Raw genomic sequence first — 24110 nt, 5'->3', positions numbered from 1 at the left:
GACATAATTAAGAAGTAGATAATTGAATAGAAAATCTTAAATTATTGTATACGCTATATTTTTCTTCGATTTGCTAGGTATCTTTAAACATATTTGTACCATTTGTATGATTTTGACAGTTCGTTGAGGTTATGTTTCTTACTCCAATTTAATGTTTACTCAGGGATCTCGGAGATTATTAACAATTTAAAAAATACTATTTAATTACTAATAAAAAATATCTTTTTCAATTCTGATTATTAATTAACAAGAATTGTACATCTTTGTTTGCGTTTTAAAACATTTTCTAAATTTGGAGTATTTGGAAGAGATGTTTTTGGCGCCCCTAGCGGTTATTAATCGCACTGAAAGACTGCTTCTGATCCTTTCAAGAGTGACGTGGCTCGAATGACGGCTACACGAGTCGAAAGCGTGTTGTTAATAAGTGTAATTTTTGTTCAGTGTTAAAAATATGATTTAAATAACGTTCTCCGAAAAGTGTAAAATACCTTTCTCATCGCTAATTCATCTTAGAAAAAGCGAGGAAACGGAATTTACGGTAAGTAGCTTCTTAACCTCTTGTTTTTAGGGGAACGTTTACACGTCATTTTTTCAATCTGACACGTATTTTTGAATATTTATAGCATTTACACATTACAGACTTTTAAGTATATCTTATTTTCCTTTTTGATGATGTTTCTGAATGGTTTTTAAAGTGAAGAATCATTCGCTTGATCAAAAAGCTGGAAGTTTTGCAGGGTATATTTTGTGTCCGACTTTCTAAGTTCATAATAACGTGTAATTATTGTATTAAAATAGATTTAGAAAAGCGTTTATTCGTAAAATTAATTACGAAATGGGATTTGACTTAATCTGTGATAAATTAGTTCGGTATTTAATATTTTCCTTCTAGGAGTAAAATAGTTTTGAAGAGTTCTCAATTTTTTCAATTTGATCAACAGTTTTGTGATATTTTTACTTGGCTCCTAATATTGATTAAATTTTTTAAGGAGTCTATATACATATACATTTTCGCTAATTATAAGTCTGACAGCAAGATACTGTTTCAAACTTAAATTTCTTTTTTCACTTATGTTAAGCAATGTGTTCGCTTTTTTCTAATTTCTCTTCTTCTTTGAAGCATTGAAATTAAGCGATTTAAAATTTTAAATGCTGTTACAGTATTCTTTTAAAAGCTTAAAAGTGAAACACTTCACATTAAAAAATTAAAAATTTTACAATTTAGAACTGAAAATAAGTATAAAAAGAATAATTGCATATTAAATTTTTTGAAAGTCCCCACAAGTGAATAATTTTTGATTGATTAATTTATTTGCGATTGAACAATGTTCTACATTGAAACTTTTGGAAGTTCCATTATCAAAAGGCATATCCTAATAAAAATTTCGGCCACTCTCCTGAGATCGAATTTAAAATTCAGGCCTGTGATTCTTATTTTAAGGGGTTCCTATTTCTGGAAAAACTTTCCTTTTTGAAAGTTAATTTTTTCAACTTTTAGAATTATCTAATTAATGTAACTTTTTCCAATTTGTTCTCTAAATAAAAAGGTCACTTTCATTTTTCAAATAGAGTTCTGAACTGAAGAAAGAGTTTTTTTTCTTTAGGTATTTTTCGTTTGTATGGAGAGATGCAGGTACAAAAAATTAAACGCAATATTTTTATACAGTTTAAAAAAAAACTGAAATTAGACAACTTAAAATTAGAAGTGTGTGAAATTTAAACACTATATTGAAAATGTTTCGAATCGAATGTTATAAATTTTTCCTAATTAGAAAATTTCAAATTTAAAACCTTAAAATTGAAAAATTTGTAAATTTGAGTTCTTCAAAGACGAATAATTTTGTATTAAAGATTCCGAAAACGTGACTACGTAAAATTGAACAATATTTGCTTTTGATAAAACTTTTAGTATCCGTTCTCTTGCTTGTTGAAAGAAACACCTTAAACTGATTTTTGATAAACAATTTTTAAACTCAATTTAAGAAAGAAAATATTTTTTATTTGTTTTTACAATGTCTTGAGCTGAGAGATACTGCACTTTTATATTAATACGTCTGTTAGCAAACATTGTAAGCTATCTATAAAAAAAACTTGTAATCAAACATTGAGTTTAACAATTTGTGTTTGAAAAAACTATAAAGTTTTTTAAATCATTTTTCATACAATATTTTTTCAAAGGCTGCGCCTAGTCGTCCCGAATTTCGGGATTAATAGAATTTTTTTTCTTCATATTGGGCAAGTCGTCACGAATTTTGGAACGACTAGCCTATTTTCACTATTTAGCCAATCGTTCTGAAAAATGCTAATAGTGCAATTATAGTTGATAAAATATAGCGATTTTCAGTTCTCGAGCCTCGCACTATTTTTTAGCCTTATAATCATTAAACTTGTATTTCAATATGATAGAAAACACCAATTCCTGTTAATCAATTTATAGAGTATTATCATGAAATAATCTTCGTTCCTGTAACTTACGTAATTACTTTGACTAGTCACAGGGGTGCCTTCCCGGCCCCACGGGGCGTTGGAAAGGGGGTGGGGGATGTGACCTCAAATTATTTCTGTGATCAGACACAAAGCCGCCTTTCCCCTTGTCAGATATTGGAAAGGTTTGTGGTTGTGACTTAAATTATTTCTAGTAGCATGTCCTATTTTAAAAAATTCTAAACTTTTTACCAAGATATTCCTTATTTTCAAAAAAACTAAATATTCCTTATTTTCAAAAAAAAAAAACTAACCCTTTTGGTGAACTTGTATTAGTAAACTGAAATAAATAAAGAAAAATTAAAAATGTTCGTAGTTTTGTCAAGCTTCAAATGATAAAAGTAAGACCCAGCGGAAATCATAGGGAGGTTTCGAACGAACTTGAGACTACGGTGACACAGAGCAAATATATAAATTGATTTGGATGAGTTAGATCTTAAGAGACTACATTTTCTCAAACATAACCTAACTTTTAGTTTTATTTCTTTCTGAATTTTTTCTAGGGACAACTAGCAGTTTTCATAATCTTTGGCTAACTCAAAAGGAGTAAAATTTAAAAAATACATAATTTTCGGGACGACTAGACAAATAGTGAAAATAGGCTAGTCGTCCTGAATTTCGGGACGACGAGACACTTCGTTTTTCAAAACGGTGTCTTAGTATGAATAATTAAGAAAATACGCCTCAATATCATTAAAATCAGCAAAGCTATGAAAGTTAAAAGAAGGACAAATATTTTCAATATTTGCTCAGAACTCTATAATATTAAAAAATCCGTTATTATGTATTTTTAAAGAGTTTATGCTTTTAGTATTAGAAAATAAAAACCCATAATTGTTAACGCGTCCATTTTATTGAAACAGTTTTTTTTACATAAATTTAAGAAATAATTTTAATATAAATTATATCCAAAACATTTCGAATGATTTCTACCCTTTTAAATGTATTTAGACGGATTTTAACCATTTCAAGTGATATGAATGTATTCAAAAAAATATTAAAGGATTTTCAAGATTTTAATGCTTTTAATGTATTTAAAAAGGCTTTAAAGAATCGCAAGAGATTTCGTTTTAATAATTTGTAGATTCCTTAATCTGTATTTAAAAATTTGTTATTATATAATTTAAAATACTTTGTGTTTTTAATATTAGAAATCAAAATCCAGGTACGTGAACACTTTTCGCTCCCGTGCTCTCGTGTGTGGTTTCAAATTTACATTCAAAGTATTAATTAAAGTAGGGTTGAAGTAATTAATCTTGAAAAGAAATATTAATTTATAGTTCTAATTATCATGATTTAGTTATGAAGGAAAGAATTTTCGAGAAACAAACATTCATGATTATGAGAGCGATTCAAATCATGTAAATATTGTTTATTTAACAAACTTGGTTTTTTCTCAGACTTTTTTATTTCGCCATGGATGGATTTGCAAGGACCTAAGTATATTCAATTAAAAAAAATTTAACGGCAGAGATAATAAAGAAATCATTTAACATTATTTTAAACTTTTTATAAAAATATTGTTTTCTTCTTTTCCATATTTTTCCCCTTTTTCGTCAAAAGATTACCTTATTTTATTTTTTTGAGCTCCTTTGGTGATGTGATCACTGTATATACAAAAAGATAACTATTTTAGCATCATGACCACCTACGAGGAATTTATCCAACAAAACGAAGATCGGGATGGCGTTCGTTTCACCTGGAACGTTTGGCCACTTTCTCGAATTGATGCCACGAGACTAGTTGTGCCCTTAGGAACACTTTTTCAACCATTAAAAGAGCGTACAGATCTTCCAGCTATTCAGTATGATCCAGTTCCATGCACGAGATCCACGTGTAGAGCGATTCTCAATCCCCTTTGCCAAGTGGATTATCGAGCTAAACTTTGGGTCTGCAACTTCTGCTTCCAGAGAAATCCTGTAAGATTCTCTTCCCTTTTTTAAAAAGTTTAGTTTTAAATGCAAATTATTTTCAATTAATTTACTTACTGTTTTTATTTGCAGTTTCCACCTCAATATGCTGCCATTTCTGAACAACATCAACCAGCTGAGTTGATTCCGATGTATTCGACAATCGAATACACAATAATGGTACATTTATTTCCTCTAAATTATATTCCATGATCTTTTTTTTTTTTTAAGCGTGTTGCTACAAGTCAGGGATTTCTAAAAAGTGAGGGATTTAAAAATTGCTCAGGGAATTTTTGATAAACTGAAGTTATAAAGTTAAGAATTCCTCTTCCCCCCCCCCTTTTTTTAAAAATATCTTTTCTGCGTGGTATCCACCAAATCGTGAAATCGGGAAATACCCGAGATATTTGTTCTTTTACCTAAAAATATATTTTTTGTACTATATCTCGATTTTATTATTTAGTCAATAGTGTAAGTATAGGTACTATCCAGTACAGATTTAAACTTCTTTTAATATTAATTGTAAGTTATCATTTGTTCTCTTACGTAGATTCAAAGCTATCAGAATTCTATATGAAATGAGTCAGTATGAAGGCATTTTGTCGATTTTTAAAGAAGGTATTACAAAAATAGTCCAAATTTCAATGTTTTCTTACCATTTAAATAAAATTGACCATAGCGGTCATTTTGTAGGAAATAATAATAAAAATCAAATGAATATATGGGCGATTGCCAAACAGTTGACAACTTTTCCCTGTTCTTAACTAAAAATGTAACCATTCCATTTTTGGCTGAAAAAGAATTGTTCTTAATTAAACATTCTACTTTTAAATTTTTCAGTAAGAATTCATCATTTTTTGTTGAAAATTCAACTACTTGGTGCAAAGTGTAATTACTTTGTAAACATTTATTTTATTGGTTAAAGAATTAATTATTTGATGTAAAATGCGTTTTTAAAATTATTTTTTTATTGAGAATTTAACTATTTCATTTTTTAAATAGAAAATAGATTGTTTTTTGTTGACTTTTTGTTTAAAAATTAATGTTTTCTAGTTCATAATTCAACTTTTTTGTAGAGAATTTTTTTTGTCTGAAAAATTCACGAATTTTGTTGAATCGACTTCTTGTTTGAAAAATGAGCTACTTTGTTAAAAATGATTTTTTTTTTATTTGTTAAGGGTTTCTCATTTTAATTAAAAATTTATCTCTGGGTGGAAATTTAAACACTTTGTTGATAACTTTTTTTTGGAAATTAATTTTTTATCTGAGAATTTCAGAAGTCCATTTTTGGTTAAAAATTCATCTTTTTTATTTGCAAATTCAAATATATGATTGAAATTTTGTCTCAGCGCATTTTGAATATGTTTGAGACCATTTTTTTCTGAATTTGAAAATTCTATGTACGGATATTTATAGTATTAAAAAGAACAAACAATTTATCCGTATGACTTTTTTTTGGATAAAATGAAAATTCTCAGAGTTATAGCGTTTTCAAAATTTTTTTAATTAACCGAAAATCAAAATTTGAAGCCGAAAAACGCACGATATGAAAAAAAGTCAAGAGAAGAAAAACATTTCTTTTTGAAAGCCCTACAAGATAATCATAACCAATTTTTGGATTTTCTTAAAAAATCGAAAATTCAAATTTTCATTGCACAAAAAATAATAGTAAATAAAAAATTCCATTTTGTGGACAAACTATGTTGGATATGAAAAAAGATGAATTAACGAAAATTGTGATCCCAAAAAAGATCTACAATTTCGTTAAGATTCACTTCTTGATAGGATGCGTACTTTTTGTTTTATTCATGAAAAATAACATTGAAAAAAATAAAATAAAAAAAATTGTGTGGAAAAGCGACGAAAGTTACGAGAAAAAATCCAACAAAACCTGTTTACAACTGTCGGTCGGAAATCGAGCGCGCAGCGCGAGTGTCACGATGAGAATGTGTACCTCAAAGCCTACAGAGCTTTGAGAAACTTAAGCTTTGACTATACTTAATTAAGTAGACAATTTAGAATATGAGGACGCATATAAATACTGCCATCTAAAAGAGATCTTTTTGATAAAGTTTTTTTCAAGCATTCCAAATGCAAAGAATAAATATCCGAGCGCGAAGCGAGCCGCGCGCGATGAGGGTGTGCCCGGTTAGCGGGCAGATTTTTTTGTATTAAAAATAATCTTTTTGGGGTGAAAATGAAACTGTTTGCTTCCAAATTTTACTATTTTATTGAAAATTCAATTATTTTATAAAAATTTATATTTTTGGTCGGAAAGTCAACTGTTCTGTTATAAGGTCATCCTTTTAGTTTAAAGAGTGTAGAATTTGGTTAAAATCTACCCTGTGTTTGTATAAAGTTTAATCTCTTTTATTTTAAAATTCGATGATTTTGTTGATACTTCATCTATGTGCATTAAAAATTACAACTATTTGGATAATAATTCAACTTTATGGTTAAAAATTCGTCTCATTTCTTTGAAAGTTGAACTATTTAGTTAAAAGTGCAAATATTTAGTCTAAAATTAATATTTTTTGTTGAAAAATCAAGAAAATCAAGTTTATTTGTTTAAAAAATCATCTTTTTGTTGAAAATTAGTTTTTTTTGTTGAAATTTATCTTTTTGGGTATTAAAATCAACTGTTTTCTAACCAAATTCGTCATTTCAGTTTGAAAATTTAACTCTTCCGTTGAAAATTCAACTCCTGGGGTTGAGCATTAATCAATTGGTCAAAAATTCAACTATTTTGTTGAAAATGGAACATGTTTTAAATATAAATCTTAAATGTTTCATATTAAATTTAAAGGAATTTATTCCCCTATTTTCGTGAAAACCACCCTATTTCTCTTGTTTTAAGATATATTTTAGAAACAGATGTTTTTGTATTAACATTAATGATCTAGATATAAGATTGTTGTTGTATCTGAAATAAAAATTGACAACGGTCAGGTGATATGAAAAATTGGTCAGGGAAAAGTCAGATAATTATGAAATTGGGAATTTTGTAGCAACCCTGTTTAATTCCCCTTATTTGTTAATTCATTGTTAATGCTTTGCAACATTTTTTTTATAGAGAGCACAATGTTTGCCACCGATTTTCCTCCTAGTTGTCGACACTTGCATGGATGAAGAAGAATTAGGTGCCTTGAAAGATTCTTTGCAAATGTCGTTGTCCCTCCTTCCACCGAACGCTCTCATCGGTCTCATTACGTTCGGAAAAATGGTCCAGGTTCATGAACTAGGATGTGAAGGATGCAGTAAAAGCTATGTTTTCCGCGGCACGAAGGATCTCCAGCCGAAACAAATCCAAGAAATGTTAGGTTCGTATTCTAAATTATTTTGGCAATCTATCAATAAATATCCCTGATTTCAAATAAAATACGTACTTTCTAGCAAGAATAGATAGCTAAAGTTTGGTTTATTTATTTAAAAAAATTTTAATTTAGGTATTGGAAGGCCAGTTCCCGGACAGAATACGAATCAGCAGAGAGGACCAACTGGTCAGCCTCTTCCGCCTGCGAATCGATTCTTGCAACCGGTTCATAAATGCGACATGAGCCTAACCGATCTCCTGGGAGAATTGCAAAGAGATCCTTGGCCAGTCGCTTCTGGAAAACGTCCTCTTCGTTCCACTGGAGTGGCACTTGCTGTCGCGACTGGATTACTCGAGGCTAGCTACGCCAACACTGGAGCGAGGTAAAAATAATAAGCAATAAAGCGAATTATTAATTACTAATCAGAAATAATGAATTAGAAATTACTAATTTTAAAATCATCTTTAACTTCCAGCATTCAGATATAACTGCCTAATTTTTGGAAATTAAAGTAACGATCTTTGGACAACATACTCAGAAATTTTTCCAATCATTTTAAAATAAAAGACTCAAAATAATAAAAGAGAAAAGAAGAAGGCAATCTAAAAAATCTACTAGTTTAAAACAATAAGTGAATACAAAAAATTAAGATTTATCGAAAACTTAATGTTTTATATAGAATTTTTACCGTATTCAGTGAAAAAATACCAGCCTCTGTGGCACTCTGAAACAAAAGTGACGGAAATGTTGACCGCGGCCGAGGATGGCGCTGACTGTACTTAAAGCCAAAAATTATTCAAATACATGGGAAAAGTGTCATAAATGTGAAATTTTTGGCATTTTAAATAATAAAAATGGACTTTTTCGAATTTTTTTGCTTAATAAACAAGTAGCTTTTACACTGAAAATTTATCAAGCTTTTTTGTGATGAACGGTAGTAATGGGATATAAGTCTGTTGTTTTTGGATCTGTCAAACAGATATTTTGAGAGCTAATTTTGAATGAAGGCATGTAATTTGTGCAAAGAATTTTAGTTGCGAGGAGCACCCGATACTTGGAAAGGATCTTTCTGTTATTGGAATGGCACATATTTTTATCTGAATTATTTTTCACCTTTTTCAACTAATGTTCATAAAACAGTTAATTCACTCTCAAAATAATTTACAAAAAATGTAGCACTATAAGAAAAACCTTAAGTTTCATCGAGATAATGAATAAAAATATGCAATAAAAAAACATTTTTAACGCAAATGGTTGATAACACGAATTTTCAATAATGTTGATAGAATAATTCATTAAAAGTGTTATCAGAAAAATTTGAAATTTTGTAAATTCTTTACGATTGTTTTTGAAGATTGCAATCTTTTTTGTTCACTTTGAAAATAATTTAAAAAAGTGTTATACTATACATTTTTTAAAATTTAAACGAGAGGTAATGAGTAAAATATACAATTAAACTGTGTTTTTAAACGAAAATTATTGGTTACATGAATTTTCAATAATATTAAGAAAATAATGTATTAAAGTTGTGATAAAAAATTTGAAAACAGTTTAAATTAATTGCAATTGTTTTTAAACATCGCAATCTTTATTATTCACTTTGAAAATAATTGACAAAAATTGTTACACTACAAGAAAAATGTTTAATTTCAGTAAGATATATGTGTACAGTGAAAATGCTATTGAAAATAAATTAACTTTTTTTAATGCGAATTATTAGTAGCATGAATTTCCCACTGATATTACAAAGATAATTAATAAAGGCTGTTATAAAAAAAAATTGAAAAAAATCAATTAATTCGTTACAATTTTTTTAAACTTTGAAAATAAGTAATAAATAAGTATTGCATTGTAAAAAAAACTTAATTTAAACTAGAGGTAACGATTAAAATATGCAATGAAACTCTTTTTTTCAAGGCAAATTAGTGGTATCATGAATTTTCAATAATATTAACAAAATAATTGATTAAAGTTGTTATCAAAAAATTAAAGAACAGTTTAAATCCATGACAATTGCTTTTAACACTTTTTTATTCTACTACTTTATCAAAATTTATTAATTTTAGAAAGTCTACTCTTTATAGAGTAGAATTCGGAGCCGCTTATATTAATTTGAGAACGGTAACGAGAATGAGAACATAACCGAGAAATAAATTCTCTGAGAATTTATGAGAATCTCAGAATTTATTTTAATTAATAGAAAATTGCATTTTTTCGTAAACTTTTCGGTTGAAAATTCAACTCTTTTTTTGAAAGTTTGTCTTTTTCATTTTAAAGTTTACCTGCTTTAGCAGAAATTAAATCTTTTTTTTGATAAAAATGCAACTGTTTGGTTAGAAATTAAGCTATTATACTATTTTCTTAAAAACTTAACTATTTGGTAGAAAATTCACTTTTTGTTTAAAATTTATATTTTGGTGTTGAAAAATGCAGTGAAATATTTTCTGGATGAAAGTTTCACTTAAAGAGAAAAATTTGTTTTTTATTACAAATTCATGTGGTTTAGTACAAAATTGATCTTTCTTGGATAAAAATGCAACTATTTGGTAAAGAATTTAACTATATTGTTACAAATTCATCCTTTTTGGTTGGAAAATGTCGTCTTTTTTTATTGAAAATTCAATTTTTTTCGTAGAAACTTATTTTTTTCTTACAAAAATTCAATTTTTGATGTTACTGAGTTAACTGGAATCTTTTTTGGATGAAAACTCAACTTTTTTTGTAATAAAAAATTATTTTGCTTTAAGATAAATTTAATGTTTTTTGATAAAAATGCAACTATTTGCTAGAGAATTAAAAAATTTACTTAAAATGTCATTCTTTTTAATTAAAAATTCGTCTTTTTGGATTGGAAATTCAACTACATGGATCAAAGTAAAGCTATATTGTTAAATTTTTTGTATTGCAGGCTCATGTCTGGCTTATGTAGAATTAATTTTTAATAGAAAATGGAACTTTTCCATTTTTTAAGATTTATATTTTTTTAGTTAAAAATTCGCGTTTTTTTTTGTAACAAAATTATTTTTAGTTTGAAATTTCCTTTTTTTGCGTAACAATGCATGAGTTTTGTGTAAAATCAAATTTTTTTTGGACAATCATATTTTTTGTTTAAATATTGCATTTTTGTAAAGAATTTGTCTTTTGGTTTGAAGGTTCAATAATTTAGATAAACTTTTATTTATTTTTTCAGTGAAAAATCTTTGTTGTAAATTCGGCTTTTGTTTTAAAATTATTTTCTTTTGTTGTATAAATTTAATTCTTTTTTTATTAAAATATAAACAATGACACTTTTTTGTTGACAATTTGTCGCTTTAGGGTGAATTTTCAACTATTATGTTAAAAATTCAATGATTTTGTTGAAAATTCCAGTATTTTGCTAAAGAGTTATCTTTTAAAGTAGAAAAAACTTTTTTTTTGTTTGAAATAAATTAATATATTAAAAAAATTTTCAAGTATATGAAGCACTGTAATTCCTGAATATGTCCGAGCTAGAAAATAATTTATATTCAACCGGTGATATTCGCTGGGGAAGCGGAAGCACCGCAGCGTCCCTGTCGGTGGTATGCGCTAATTCTCGTTAGATGAGTGTTTAATGTTTAAATGCAATCAGTTGTGATTTTGAATCAAATTCGAAGTTATCACGATAATTACAATTGTGTATTTGTGATGTGTTATCTACATTTGGAAATAATATAAACAGTGATAAGGTAAACATTCATTCTGTTGAATTAGACTGATCTTTCGCTCTCCAACACAACATTTTTATGTCGGTTTCACTGAGTATGACTCGTTGACGATAAAAATCAAGTAATTTCGGTTCGGTTTCATCTAAAATGTTATTAAAATATAATTGCATTTTTTTATATCTATCAATTTCACATTCAGGGTGACCGTTTTAATCAAAGAAAAAAATTCCCGGTCATTTCCCGGTTCGCAAACATTTTTCACGGCCAATGATATTTAAAAAATCAAACTATATTCTAAACATTTTTTCATAGAAAGGAACAAACAATAAACAATAAATTGAAGCATGCAAAGTGGAACCCTTGAATTCCTAACTTTTAAAATCGAAGTTTTAAAGTTTTCAATTAAAAAATTGTGTATTCGAATGCTAAAAAATTTACACTTACCAAATGGAAGGTACTAACACTTTTAAATTGAACAGTTTTTAGTGAAATACAAATAAACTGCAAAATTTAGAACTTTTATACATTATAGAGTTCAAAGATTCCGATTAAGTTCCAAAAATATAAATCCACGTTAGCATTTTCAATAGTCCAATTAAAGAATCAAGCAATGAACTTTAAAATTTTTTTAATTTATATTATTTTAAGTAATTTTAAGGAAGACACATTAAAAATTGAAAAATAATTTTTTTAACGTAACAGTTCTTAAATTAGAAGTTACATTATTTTTATTTTAAATAGCCTAGGCATCCTTCAAAAGCTTTAAAATTTTATTTCAAAATCTTGATAAATCTATATGTGGTTTAAAATTTTTCCAAATTGAAAATAATTTTTGAATTTTTTGTCAGATATTTTAAATTTATTTGAAAATGAATTGAATGTCATCTATTAATTTTAGGAAATCCTGCAAATGTAAAAAAATTAAATTTGAATTTATAAATAACAATAGAACATTTATTATTTGTAAAAATATTAAGAGATCTTTAGAAGTTTTTAAAAGATTCGAATTAAATTTAGAACTTGAAATAATTTGAAATACTTACAGCTTAATTTAAAATGGAATTTAAATTTTTATAGATTTCAAACAAAAAAATTTAGAATTTTTTTAAGAAAAATTTTCTTAAGATTCTTAGGAAAATTGAAAATGATTTTTCACTTTGAAAAATTATTGTAATAGAAAGTTTAAGAAGATTTGAAGAGATTTAAAAAATGACCATAGAAGAACATGGACGTTTTGAAGGATTTTATTTAATTTGCTGGATTTTCAAAAATTGCAGGAATATTTCGATTAATTTTAAAATATATTTAGAAGTTCTGAAAAAAATGTTAACACACTTCGTTTAAATTACTTGAAATAATTTCAAGTTTTTAATTAATTTTTAATCTTTTCAAAACTTCTACATATCTCTTAAAATTTCTCAAATTTTTGATACAAATTATAAGTGTTCAATTGTTATTTATTTTCAAAGTTTAACAATTTCAATTATAAATTAAACACTTTTTAAATAGAAAAATTAAAATTGTAACGCTAAAATTTTAAAAGTTCTTCGAAAATCTAAAGATTCAAAGCTTTCTATGTAAAACAATTCAGTTTCAAATAGTTTTATTTTAATTATATGTTTTCAATTTACTCATCTTAAATTTACATTGAAATATTGCTAAATATTAAATACTTATTCTTTTTCTAAGTTAAGAAAGTTCAAATTAAATGGGATAAAAATTAAATAATTTAGACTCACAATGTTTTAAATTTAATAAAAACCTTTAATTATGACTATATTAATCTATTTTTATCTATTAAAAATAGATTATTGATAAATCATGAAAATTTTTATTTAAAAATAAAGTTATCGGAATATATATTAAATTCAATTCTTATTGAAATTTATTTTAAAAACTGTTAAAATCGTACTTGGGTAGATTTTTCTGCTGAAAATTCGTAAAATTCCCGGTTTCCCGGTCTGGCGGCCACCCTGTTTTTTTATTAAAAAATCATCAATTTTAAAAACTTCTGATTAAAAAATTTTGTTTAACCTTTAAAACTGCATTTTGAAATTCTTTAAATTAAAATATATATTTAAAAATTAAAAATATAAAATTTTTAAAGTGTAAGATTTTCGAATTAAGCATGCTAAGCTAAATGATGTAATAATTGATAAAAATCACAATTTAGGAAATTATTTTAAAACGGTTGAAATCACAGTTAAACAAAATTTTTATTCTAAAAATTTTGAAAAATTCGCGGTAAAAAAATAAATTCACTGTCATTTCCCTGTTTGATAAAATTCCCGGTTTTCCAGCTTTCCCGGTCCAACGGTCATCCCTGACATTGAATGCAAATATCACAATTCCTACCTTTAACTGATTCAATCACTTAGTCAATACAATCCATTAAAATAGATTTAGCTGCTCTTTCCCCTTCAGTTTTCGATTATTCTCGAAGAATAGCACGTTAGGCACACGGGCTTTAGCATCGGGATTAGCAAGGTATAAATAAGTTAGGTTGTAGGGAGAAACTTTTAATTGTTTTCCATATTCTTTATTTTAAAAAAATCGCGACTGCTAAGTCCTTTGCATAAAAATCTTTTACAGTTTGACTATCGGAGTGTTTTCCCCATTCTTGTTCTAGACTTGTCTTATGAATGGGCTTGAATTCTCTCACTAATACCGTTTATTCGGATTTCCTCTACTCTAATAACATATATTATAGACAAAGCTTTTCCTTTTTTAATAGTTTCTTTATGAAACTCAATCCCATGCTTTATTGACTCAAATTCAGTTTTTATTGTAATATTCATAACAAGCTGTCAATGTAAATTGTAAATAACCACATTGAGGTTATGTTTACATCGGCTTAAAAAATTTATGTGCATTTGAAAACTTATAATTACCGTGTGCCTATTTTAAAATTTCTTTCAGTACTGGAACTTTCGAAATAGTAAATATCTACTTTCGCTTTTTTATTTATAAAGATATATATTTATGAAGGTATTCCAAAGTAATATCAGAGTGTACCCATTGTTTGAATTTCTATCTAACGAGAATTTTTGTTTGTTGTCGCTCCGAGCGCCAGCAGTCATATGCAGTTAGTAATTAGTATCGGCTCAAGGTCAGGTGCGCAGCGAATAATCTGAAGAATAAAAATATTGTTAAAAATGATAAATTCTTAAATTCTTTTAAATGCTCCTAAATTCTGTCATATTCTTGGTTATGAAACCTGAACTTAAATTCTCGGGAATTTAAGAACGCTACAGTTGCGGGGTCAAGTTTAAATCTGAAATATGGAGAGATGCACAGAGCTGAATTTACCTTATTGTCTTTGATCCAACATCTTCTTTTGCAGAATCATGCTCTTCGTCGGCGGACCCTGTTCCCAAGGTCCCGGTCAAGTCGTAACTGACGATCTCCGCCAACCGATCAGATCCCACCACGACATCCACAAAGACAACGCGAAACACATGAAAAAAGCGACCAAACACTACGACAGTTTAGCAGCTCGTGCTGCCGCAAATGGTCACGCAATAGACATTTATTCCTGTGCGCTCGATCAAACTGGACTTTTAGAAATGAGACAGTGCTGTAATTCGACTGGTGGTCACATGGTGATGGGCGACTCATTCAATTCCTCTCTCTTCAAGCAAACCTTCCAACGCGTTTTCGCGAAAGATTCCAAAGGTGATTTGAAGATGGCATTCAATGCCACTCTGGAGGTCAAAACGTCGAGGGAAATGAAGGTCTGTGGAGCGATTGGACCGTGTGTGTCGCTTGGAGTGAAGGGAGCGAGTGTCGCTGATCAGGAAGTGGGATTGGGAGGTACTTGTCAATGGAAATTTTGCTCTTTGACACCTTCCACGACGACTGCCTTGTTTTTCGATGTTGTTAATCAACAGGCAGCGCCGATTCCTCAAGGTGGCCGAGGATGCATTCAGTTTATTACTCAGTATCAACATTGCAGTGGCCAACGCCGAATTCGAGTCACGACTATTGCCAGGAAGTAAGTTTTCGAGATCAAAATATTTTAATAAGAAAATTTAATCAGAATTAAATTAATCCTTTCTTCGACCGTCAATGAAAGTATGTAAAGAATTTTTTGTGGGTCTTACGCCCTTGCGGTCTTCATTAAATCAAAATAATAAGAACGAAATTATTGGAAAGTTCGTTTATTAATATTCTGACGTTTTGGCTATCACTGCGTGACTTTTTCAGAGGATAGAAATAAATATGTCATTACAAAAAAATTTGTATTTAAAAAGTAAAAGAAAAAAGACCTGTGCTGCCTATCTTCTGGTAAAAAACAAGAATATTCATCTTTGGGGTTAAACATCTGTCAATAGTGAAGAGTCAATTTTTAAAAATAATACTGATGTGTGTCATCAAATTAGTTTAAAATATACAAAAAGCGTATCATATAAAAGCCTTATAAAAATTGCAGAGGCCTTTTTGAGAAACTACATCTTAATTCATGGAAAAAGGAACATCTTTATAATGTTTTTGCATAACGGCGAACATATAGCATAGTAGACAAGAGACATACATTAAGGTGGTAAATTCATTAATACAGGATAAAGGCGTCATTTAGAGGAACCGTAAATGAGGAAAGCGCGCCAAAGTAACTGTAATTGTAACTTGATTTTGTTTATTTTAAAATACTTTGATATATTTTGTTGACATTCATAATTTATGTATGTAAGTTAGTCGAAATATTGTGATATTTGTTTATAAAAATGTATTCTATTATGCGTCTTTTATATGTATTTTTTTTCTAGCAACAATTTGAATATGGTTAAAATCAAAAGAATGGTTTAAGTTCCAACAATATTGTAAAAGCCCTGTATAAAAAATTTTCCAATTCTACAATCTCTTTTATGTTCCGAAACTCTAGTTTTTAATCTTCTACCTGTTTCATCAATATAAACTTTTTCACAACAATTACATTTACAAGAAAATAAGCGCAGGTATTTTTATTTCTTTTACTTTTTACAACAAATTTATTTGTAATTACATGTAAGAAACGACCGTTATTTACATATTATTTATTTAGATTCTCTGAAAAAAGGCACGCAGTGATAGCCGAACTGTCAGGATATTAATAAATGAACTTTCCAGTAATTTCGTTTTTATTCTTTTGATTCAATGAAGACCGTAAGACCTACAAAAAATTCTTACTCATACAAATATTTTGTATAGAATGATACATAAGGGTGTCTATCTGACCAGGACACTGTGCAATTTGTTTACTGGCAGGGTGGCTGCTGGACCGGGAAACCGGGAATTTTTTTAGACCGGGAAATGACAGTGAATTTTGTTGTTTACCGGGAATTTTACAAATTTTTAGAAAAAAAATCTGTCCACGTTCGATTTCAACAGTTTTTAAATAATAAGTTTAATTGTTATATTTTTCAATCATGCTATTATTTAGCTTAAAATGCGTAATTCAAAATTTGTTACATTAAAAATTTTTATTTTTAAGGTTACATTTTTAATTTAAAGAATTTTTAAATGCTTTCATAAAGACTTGAACAAATAAAAGATAAAAGCCTTTGATGTTGAAAATTTTGGATAAAAAACATTTTTATTTAATAAATACATTTTTATAAATTTGTTCTGTTCTTTAAGTAATAAAAAGGGAACAAAAACGATTAGACAAAACGATTTAAAATCAGTTCAAAATTAAGAATTTGGAGATTTTAACGTTAAAACTTAAACGGTTTCAATTTGAAAGGCTTAGTCATGAAACAAATCTGAACGTGTGACTGAAAGTTTATAAACCATTTTGAACTTAAAAATAACTTCATAATAATATATTCGTGATTAAAGGATTTTATTAAATTAAAAATATTGTTTCAGTCTAAAATATTCCATTTTTAACCCATTCAATTTGAAATTTTTAATAAAAAAAAGATTAATTATTGAATATTTAGCAATATTTTAATTTTTATTTAAGATAAGTAAATTGAAATCAAATATTTAAAAGTAAAGAATCTTTACCTGAATCGTGAAAATTTCAAAGAGCCTTTAAACTTTGAAAATTACAATTTTAATTGTTGTATTTGAAAAATGTTTAATTTGTAAGTTAAATGTTTAAATTTTGATGTATAATTTACAAATGAACATTTTTATTAAAATTTGACTAATTTTAAGACATATTTAGGAGTTTTATAAAGATTAAAAATTATCATGCAAATTTTAGAAAGTTTTCTTAAAATCTGCTATAATCTTTTTTGAAAATTTTGTTTAAATTTTTTCGAAAACTTTTTAAATATTCTCTTAAAATAATTTTTCAAAATGAAAAATTATTTTTAATTTTCCTATGAATCTTAATGAAATGTTTTTATTCTTTAGAAGCCTTTCACAATTCTTGAAAATCTTTTAAAATGATTCAAATTTCGTCTACAAATAAATAAAGGTTCAATTGTTATTTATACATCCAAATTCTAAAGAAATTTTCTAAAATTTGCAGGATTTTTTAAAAAGTTCATTGATTGATTTTTTAATTAAGAGCATTGAAAATTATTGAGAATTTGAATACAAAAGTTTAAAATTAAATACTGAAATTTAAATTTTAAAAGTTCAAAATTCAACAGTTCCACTCTGAGTTCTTTAATTTGCAGCTCAGTTTTTATTACCTCAAATGGAAAATTGTTTAGCTTTAGAGTTCCATTTTTTAAATTTCATTGGCCGTGAAAAATGTTTGCGAACCGGGAAATGACTGGAAATTTATTACGTTGGTTAAAACGGCCATCCTGACTGGACATAGTGTTCTAAAGAGTTTCAGTGCTCGGAGAAATTCTCACATTCACGAGAATATGCTCGAGAATATCAGGCCTCACAGACAAGTCACGTGTCATTCAATAAATTAATTTGTGGGTTAATCACTATTCATTCCAGGTCTATACCTATTTTTTATTTATCTTGATTGTTTTGTAATATTTCATGGTATTTATAAAGATTCCGATAAATTTTTTATCAATTTCAATAGTTTGAAGGAATTTTGAAGATTTTAGGGAATTTTAAAAGATTCCAAGGCATTTTTTTTATTAATTTCATTAACACTCCTTGATCCAGGTAACTTTCACTCTGAAAAAACTATAATTATTTTAGTGACTGAAAATTGACGAATTTTTAGAGAGGTTCGGGCAAGCAAAATTACTAACAAAAATCCCAGTTTTTTTAGTTTCAAAATTTTATACTACAAAATGTGGATTTAATAATCGCACACAAACTAAGTGAAACTGACGCTCTTCAGCTGGACTCTTTGATCCTCACAATTTTTCGAAATATTTGAAATACAAAAAGTAATTAAAAGTTTTTGCAATATTTTAGGATCAAGAATTTTTTAAAATTTCTGAAGATATGAAGCGATTTTACAGTACATATGAGGTTTTAAAAGATTTCACGCTATTTTATCAAGATTTCCGAGAATTTTAATGATTTAAAGGAATTTTAAAACTCTCAATGTATTTTAATAAGTTTTCCGTGATATCAGAAAATATCGAATTTCACAGGATTTTACTAATATTTTTGTGGATTTTAAAGAATTTATTCATCAAAAGTGAGGTATTTTTCACGTTTTAAAGATCTGAAGAGATTTGTAATTCACCCTGAATTCTTATTAATTTGTCAATGGATTTAAACAATTTTTTCTTAAGTTTTAGTTTAATTGATTCTGAGGATCAATTGATAATATGAGCACAGGATTTAAAATGTTTTAATGTATTTTTTTCAAATATCTTGGACTTTTCAAAAGCTTTACAAAATTCGTTTAATAATGAAACATTTATATAATGGAAACTTTCTAATCTCAATAGGTTTAATTATAAGGATTTAAAAAAGAAACTTTATCTCACAAGAAAACATTCAAAATGATAAAGAATTAATTTCATAAACTTTAAATATACAAATTAAATGTCGCCACTTTTATCGTCAGAAAAATTTCCGGGTTTTCCAATTTTTTCTTGTTTATACGAATAAAAATATTTTTTGGTATCTACAGACTTCAGATGCCAATACGCTCTCAATGACGAATTTTTTAAAAATGAGTTGAGTTTTCAACCCTAACATTTAAATGGTTCAGAAAATAGTTGACTTTAACACTTTTCAAAGGCTTTGCAATATTTTAAAGGAGTTTAAAGATTTTCAAATAATTTAGTTTATTTAAAAATATTACAAAGAAATGTTTTATTGATTTCAGTAATTTAATGGGATTTAAAAGGATTTGAAATACTTTAGGGTTTTGTAAAAGATTTTCAGGCTTTTAAAAGACTGAAATATTTTCGGACATTTTAAATGATTCCAAGATATTTTAATAGATTTAAATAATTTTAAGAGCTTTCCAAGGATTTTAAAGTAAATGGATTTTATAGGATTTTTCACAATGCATGAATGAATTCGTTGGGGTTCGAAGATTTGAAGAAATTTAAAAATATCTTTTACAATTAATTTGGAATTCGCCCTGAATTCTCATTAATTTATCCTAAATTCTTTTGAATTCTTCTAAATTCACTCAATTCTACCCAATTCAATTAATTTTTCCATATTTTTGAATTGTTTTGAATTTAACTTTGGAATTGTTTTGTAGTCATTATTCACTTCTTGTGTTAGAAATTAGTAGGGTTTCAGAAATTTGAAGAGATTTGAAATTTTTTGGAATCATCCTGAATTCTTTTAAAATCTTTGGAATTCTCTTGAATTTTTTTGAATTTACCTGAAACCTACCAAATTCACTCAATTCTACTATTCTTAGATCATTTGTTCTTTTTAACATTTTTATCAAGTATAAGAGGAGAACTACTTTTATTTTTTCCTATGAATGTTCAGAGAGAAACTTTTTATTTCTAACATTTTATTGAGTTAGGCGGGAGAAAATTTTGGTTTCTAATTTTACTGAAATTGAAAAGAGGTATTTTTTTTTGTTTTTACGATTTTTATAGACTTAAAGGGAGGAAATTTTGAATTTAATTTATATTATTTATATTATTTTTTATATTATATTTAAGTTGGGTGGATGCTTCGACGTCTTTGCATCACGTGAGTGCAGGATTTGATCAAGAGGCAGCTGCAGTTTTGATGTCTAGATTAGCAGTATTCAGAAGCGAGTCTGACGATGGATCTGATGTTCTTCGCTGGGTTGACAGAATGCTAATTAGGCTCGTAAGTAACAAAAAATTCCTTACTTTCTCTGTCCTTCCATAAACTGGAATATAATTCGAGATATAAAAAAACTATTTTGCTCTATTTCTAGTGTCAAAAGTTCGGAGAATATTCCAAAGATGATCCGAACAGCTTCAGACTCGCGGAGAATTTTTCTTTGTATCCTCAGTTTATGTACCATTTGCGTAGATCGCAGTTCCTGCAAGTGTTTAATAATTCTCCAGATGAAACGAGCTTCTACAGGTAAAAATGCATCAGTCAATTAAAGGCTAAATTAATGAATTAAATACGACGCAGTGAATGATAAAAATGTATTTTTTTCCAGACACATGTTGATGAGAGAAGATCTCACGAATTCCTTGATAATGGTGCAACCAATTTTGTATAGTTATGGATTCGGTGGTCCTCCTGAACCAGTTTTATTAGACACGTCGTCCATCCAACCTGACAGAATTCTTCTGATGGACACTTTCTTCCAGATTCTTATATTCCACGGAGAAGTATGTTTTTACATTTTTTTTCTTTGGTCCGCGTTTATCGGCGGAAAAATTTGTCCCGTTCTTTGAAATTAAAAATTTCAAACTGTTAAAGCTGTCAGTTTTTTCGCCTGAAGTAATCGAAACTTAAAGAGGCGAACATTGAATTATTCTGAATTTTTAACTTTCCAAATTAAAGCTTCAAATAACAGTGTGACCCGCTGGACGGGGAAACCGGGAAATGACCGGGAATTTTTCGAGACCGGGAAAAACCGAGAAATGAGAGTGAATTTTTTTTCACCGGGAATTTTACAAATTTTTAGAAGATATTCTAAGAAGAATTAGAAGTAATTAGATGAATAGTTATGTTTTTCAATTATGCTATTATTTATCTTACAATGCCTAATTCCAAATTTATTTACTTTAAAAATTTTCCATTACTATCTAATAGCTTTCTTAAAGACTTGAACAAACAATAAGTAAAAGCCTTTGATGTTGAAAATTTTGCATAAAAAAACTATTTTATTTAATAAATGAATTTTTTTTTAATTTATCTGTACTTTAAGTAACAAAAAGTGAACACAAACGATTTGACAAAACAATTTTAAATCAGTTCAAAATTTAAGAACTTGCAGATTTTAACGTTAAAACTGAAGCGGTTTCAATTTGAAAGGCTTAGTCATGAAACAAATGTGAACGTGTGACTGAAAGTTTATAAACCATTTTGAACTTAAAAATAACTCCATAATAATATATTCGTGATTAAAGGATTTTATTAAATTAAAAATATTGTTTCAGTCTGAAATATTCCATTTTTAACCCATTCAATTTGAAATTTTTAATAAAAAAAAAGATTAATTATTGAATATTTAGCAATATTTTAATTTTTATTTAAGACCAGTAAATTGAAATCAAATATTTAAAAGTAAAGAATCTTTAATTGAATTGTTTGACATAGAAAGCCTGGAATCGTTAAAATTTCGAAGAGCCTTTAAACTTTGAATGTTACAATTTTAATTATTGTATTTGAAAAATGTTTAATTTGTAAGTTAAATGTTTAAATTTTTATGTATTATTTACAAATGAACATTTGTATAAAAATTTGACTAATTTTAAGAGATATTTAGGAGTTTTATAAAGATTAAAAATTATCATGCGAATTTTAGAAAGTTTTCTTAAAATCTTCTAGAATCTTTTTTGAAAATTTTGCTCAAATTTTTTAAATATTCTCTTAAAATAATTTTTCAAAATGAAAAATTATTTTTAATTTTCCTATGAATTTTAATCAAATGTTTTTATTCTTTTGAAGCCTTTCACAATTCGTGAAAAGAATATAATTTTTTTATTTAAAATCTGTGAAAATCGACATTTTGTTTTATATTAGGCTATCGTTTCAAGTTTTGCATCAAGTTTGAATCTTTTCAAAACGTCTACATATCTCTTAAAATTACTCAAATTTCGCCTACAAATAATAAATGTTTAATTGTCATTTATACATCCAAATTGTAAAGAAATTTTCTAAAAGTTGCACGATTTTCTGAAAATTGTAGAAAAAATTCAATTAATTTTGACAGATATTTAGAATTTCTGACAAAATTTCCAAAGTTATTTTTAAATTTAAAACAACTTCTAGATTTCTCAAGATTTTGAACTAAAATTCTGAAGCTTCCCAAGGATTTTTAAACTATTTAAAAAGAAAATAATTAAATTTCTAATTTAAGAAGTGTTCGGTTACAATTTTTTCAATTTTTCAATATTTGATGTTTCTAGCTTAAAATTCCATAAAATTATATAATTTAAAAAATTTTAAAGTTCATTGATTGATTTTTTAATTTAGAGCATTGAAAATGATAACGTGGATTTATATTTTTTTATTTTGAAAAATGTTAGTGCCTTCAATTTTATACGCGTAAATTATTGAGCATTTTAATGCAAACATTTTTTATTAAAAACTTTTAAATTTCAATTTTAAAAGTTCAAAATTTAATAGTTCCACTTTGAGTGCTTTGATTTGCAGCTCAAATTTTATTACTTTAAGTGGAAATTTTTTTAGCTTTAGTGTTCCATTTTTTTAATTTCATTGACCGTGAAAAATGTTTGCAAACAGGGAAAACCTGGAAAAGGACCGGGAATCTATTTCGTCGATTAAAACGGCCATCCTGAATAAGTTTCATTCAAGTACTTTTAATTCGTTTGTTTAATAATGATCAATTTATATAATGGAAACTTTCTAATCTCAATAGGTTTAATTGTAAGGATTTAAAAAATGAACTTTATCTCACAAGGAAACATTCAAAATGATAAAGTATCAATTTCATAAACTTTAAATATACAAACTGAATATCGCCACTTTTATGGCCAGAAAAAAATCAATTTGGGTTTTCCAATTCTTTCTTGTTTATACGAATAAAAATATTTGTTGGTACCTACAGACTTCACATGCCAATACGCTCTCAATGACGAATTTCTTAAAAAAGAGTTTTCAAGCTTAAAAGTTCAATGGTTCAGAAGATAGTTGACTTTTTAATAAAATAGTTTAGTTTCTAACCAAATAATTAAATTTTAAACCAAGTGGTCGAATTTTTAAACAAAAAAATTGGACTTCAATCCAAAAAAGTTGCATTTTCAACAAAATAGTTAAACTTTCAAGCCAAAAAGACGAATTTTTTTAGAAGACAGTTCAATTTGTAAGTTAAATTACTGATTAATTATTATTTTAGTAATTTGTCTATAAATTACATTTAAATAAATTATTTATAAATTAATTAAATTTTAAAGCTTGACTTCTCTACTAGAATAGATAACTTTTTAACAAAATAGTCGAATTTTAAACCCAAAAAGTTGAATTTTCAAATAAAAAATACGAATCTTTAAGAGGATAGTTGAATTTTAAATCCATAAGGACGAATTTCCTATCTAAAGCATATCGTTGAATTGTCAAACAAAAAATACGTATTTTTTAAACAAAAATTTAATTTTTCACCCAAAAGGGCAAATTTTCTATCGAAAAAGATTAAGGTTCAGCAAAATAGTTGAGTTTTTGGCCAAAAGAAGTTACTTTTTAACAAAATAATCGAATTTTTTACCAGA

The 24110-nt window shown here is 27.2% G+C and overlaps 1 protein-coding gene across 2 annotated transcripts in view; it reads left to right on the top strand.

The window, feature by feature from the left end:
* Positions 1 to 344: 344 nt before the first annotated feature.
* The window catches only part of LOC117179279 (protein transport protein Sec23A), a 28207-nt gene continuing 4441 nt past the window's right edge, over positions 345 to 24110 (top strand). Inside the window, exons 1-9 of one of the 2 annotated variants that reach the window (XM_033370921.1) lie at positions 345 to 538; positions 4121 to 4403; positions 4488 to 4574; positions 7468 to 7714; positions 7841 to 8090; positions 14738 to 15388; positions 20391 to 20544; positions 20636 to 20787; positions 20870 to 21044. In XM_033370921.1, the coding sequence (XP_033226812.1) occupies positions 4125 to 4403; positions 4488 to 4574; positions 7468 to 7714; positions 7841 to 8090; positions 14738 to 15388; positions 20391 to 20544; positions 20636 to 20787; positions 20870 to 21044 (1995 nt within the window). In that variant the 5' untranslated portion in view covers positions 345 to 538; positions 4121 to 4124. The remainder of the gene's footprint in view (positions 539 to 4120; positions 4404 to 4487; positions 4575 to 7467; positions 7715 to 7840; positions 8091 to 14737; positions 15389 to 20390; positions 20545 to 20635; positions 20788 to 20869; positions 21045 to 24110) is intronic. The other variant, XM_033370922.1, reaches the window with a different exon arrangement.

This window comes from Belonocnema kinseyi, chromosome 9 (genome assembly GCF_010883055.1).
Source record: "Belonocnema kinseyi isolate 2016_QV_RU_SX_M_011 chromosome 9, B_treatae_v1, whole genome shotgun sequence".
Classification (NCBI taxonomy): Eukaryota; Metazoa; Arthropoda; class Insecta; order Hymenoptera; family Cynipidae; genus Belonocnema; species Belonocnema kinseyi.
Note: the sequence above shows the minus strand (reverse complement) of the source record. Positions and strands in the feature narration are given on the sequence as shown.